At 43.4% G+C, this 2705-nt stretch overlaps 1 protein-coding gene across 1 annotated transcript in view; it reads right to left on the reverse strand.

Annotated features, from left to right (window-relative positions):
* SYTL4 (synaptotagmin like 4) overlaps positions 1-2705 on the reverse strand; it is a 53623-nt gene that overhangs the window by 15708 nt on the left and 35210 nt on the right. Inside the window, exons 10-12 of the mRNA XM_007952176.2 lie at positions 1988-2166; positions 1142-1244; positions 440-601 (exon numbers count right to left, since the gene is read on the reverse strand). Of these exons, the coding sequence (XP_007950367.1) occupies positions 440-601; positions 1142-1244; positions 1988-2166 (444 nt within the window). The remainder of the gene's footprint in view (positions 1-439; positions 602-1141; positions 1245-1987; positions 2167-2705) is intronic.

A 2705-nucleotide genomic window follows, 5' to 3' on the forward strand; every position in this document is an offset into this window, starting at 1 on the left:
AGCCTGTGGTGCTTCCCTAATAAACCCCATAATCTGTGAGCTCTGTGTGGCCACTGCAGCGAATTATCGAACCCAGGAGAGAGGTGGTGGATGCTTTGGGAGGAACAGTTGGAGAAAGGGCTGGAGGGAGGCAGCATGTGTGGCCTTGTAGGAATAGGCCTTGGGTTACTGCTGGTAATCCTGTCTTCCTCTTATAGGGTTAGAGGAGGTCGGAAGATGTGGCCTCCTTGCCGTTTTTGCACCTGGCTTACACAAAGTGATTATTACTCAAACTCGACATACAAGTGGATCTGAAACTATTGTGAAACTCAGAAATACCAGCAGAGTGCGCTAGAACTTTACAGAAGGCTACATTCAAAGCAGCTACCAACATATCCGCAGAGGTCAATGCAGACAAATCTACCTCAGATATAAATGCTAAGTTGTTCCTGCAGACTACCTTTCCATGTAAAGGAACACAATGATCCAGTTTCTTATCAAGCTTCCAGGAATCCATCTGGATCTCTGCTTCTCCAAGGAAAGTGTTTCTCCCAAAGCGACCATGATGCCAAACTGAGAACTGCAAGGTCCTCTGGGCCAGGAGAGATTCTGGGATCTCATACTGTGAAAGAAAAGTAGAAATCCAAGACAATTACTTAGCAGTAATTCTTCAGAAAAGACGGTTATTCCAAAACTCGACCAACCATACCTAAAGTCCATAGTCCTGAATATCAAATTGCTTTTGTCCCTAAGCACTTCGAGTTTCCTTACTCAAACCTTCAACTTATCCCATTTCACAAAAAGCTACCATAATACATGGGAGGACCTGGAAAATTAATTAATTGTCCTTGAGTGGGTGAGGGCACACAGGAACTTCCAAAAAGAACTGCCAAGGAGACTACCTACCTATCCCAAATGACTTTTTAAAATGAGATTTGTAGCCAAGTAAATCTCCAGCTTCCCAGCAATCCAAGAAAGACAGACCACCTTTGTTCTCTTGTCCTCCGGGAAGTCAAGATGTGAAAAGATGCCCATAGTGTGTCCTCAGACAGAGTCATGACCCACTGAAATCCATGTCAAACAGTCAAGTTGCAGAGGAACAGCTAAAGCTTAGGAAACAAGACAGAACAAGTTCTCCTATGCTCAGGGTCTAGATTCTTACCCTGAGGATCTCATCATACAGTGGATTGATAGTGTCTCGCTTGATGCTGGTTTTTCTTTTTCCTTGGCGGGATTTGTCAGGCAGAAGATAAGTCTTTACATATCTGGAAAACCAGAGAAAAAATAAATTTGCTGTATTGTCTCAAATCCATTATTCACTTCCCTGCTCTCAATATACATATACTACAAAGAAATGAACATGTCACTTCAAGCCCTCTTAGACATACTTTTCTTGCTTTTTCGCAATCCTGGTCCTTTTCCTATATTTCCCCTAACCACTCTCAATCATACCTCCCTGTCCCCCTAGGAAGGAACAACCTCAGTTCAAGAATGCCCAGACATAGCAGGGCTCAAATAGCAGAAAAGACCAGGCATGCCTGTCCGAAGAAGACTGGTAGAACCTCCAAGACTATGGTCCTTATACACCCTTCAAGATAGGAACTGAACTTAACCCCAGTGACTCAACTGTCAGCCAAACGATGGACAGGCCTATAAGGTGAACAGTAATATCAGGAGGAAATGCACTCATTAGAACAATCAAGCACACAAGATCAAAAGGACAGCATTTGCCCAGGGATAGAGCTAGGAAGGTGGGAAAGGATGGGAAGGAAGAATGAAGGGAAGGGGGTTAGGTGCAGGGAGGAAGTGGAAAGAGTGCTATTGTGGTATGGGGATTGCAGTAAATGTCACAAAACATAATGTATATGGATTGTTGAATGGAGAACCAATTTGCTTTATAACCTTTCACCCAAATCACAATAAAAACAACAACAAAAAGAGTTCCCAGACAGATGCCAAGGTCTGATCTTTCATCTGAGAGTATCAGTCAGGTTCCAAAAGTACTCACGGGTTAGAGTGCTTCTTGGCTTCATCAGCATAGGCCAGCTGGTAACACTCCTTCACGTGGATGAGCAGAGTCTGTGTTTGCTGCTCATACTTCAGGGAAAAGGCAATCTTGCCCGTTACAAAGATGTTTCCAAAATCACCAGCTTCACTATAGATGCTCATCATGCTGCCGATTGTACTCTGAAGATAAAGCACCCACAATCATCTGGGGAAGCCATACTCCCCCTCACATCTCACAATAAAGCCATAGTAACTAAACAAAAGTTTCAGAAGCCCCTATAACAAGCCAGTACTGCCAACAGCCGTTTTATCAGAGTATAAGAGACAGCTAGTGCTAAGTAGCACACTTACAATGTTCAGGTTAATAAATCAGTTCATGGCTAACCTAGACTCTTAACTTCTCTTCTTTCCCTCTTTTAACATATTCTAATTATTAAATTTCACCTAACCTAGAAGGCAGGCAAGGAGCAGAGGTAAGGTGAAACTAAGCCCATTTTTGGTATACATTATATATGCTAAAAAGGTGGCTAGAAATGTATAGGGCTGGCAGACAATATTTCTACAAGTGTATTGGTATGTTCTGTAAGAATTCCCTGGCATATAGTAGAGCTGACAAGGGACAAGGCTTTAGTCACTTCTTGGCCACAGCCAGCTACCCAGAGGGAGCGAGTGGTTCGACCTGTGGCTCGGGACCATAGATGCAGGGGACATCAAGCTCA

This window comes from Orycteropus afer, unplaced genomic scaffold, assembly GCF_000298275.1.
Source record: "Orycteropus afer afer isolate SDZICR_OR568_19922 unplaced genomic scaffold, OryAfe1.0 scaffold00327, whole genome shotgun sequence".
Classification (NCBI taxonomy): domain Eukaryota; kingdom Metazoa; phylum Chordata; class Mammalia; order Tubulidentata; family Orycteropodidae; genus Orycteropus; species Orycteropus afer.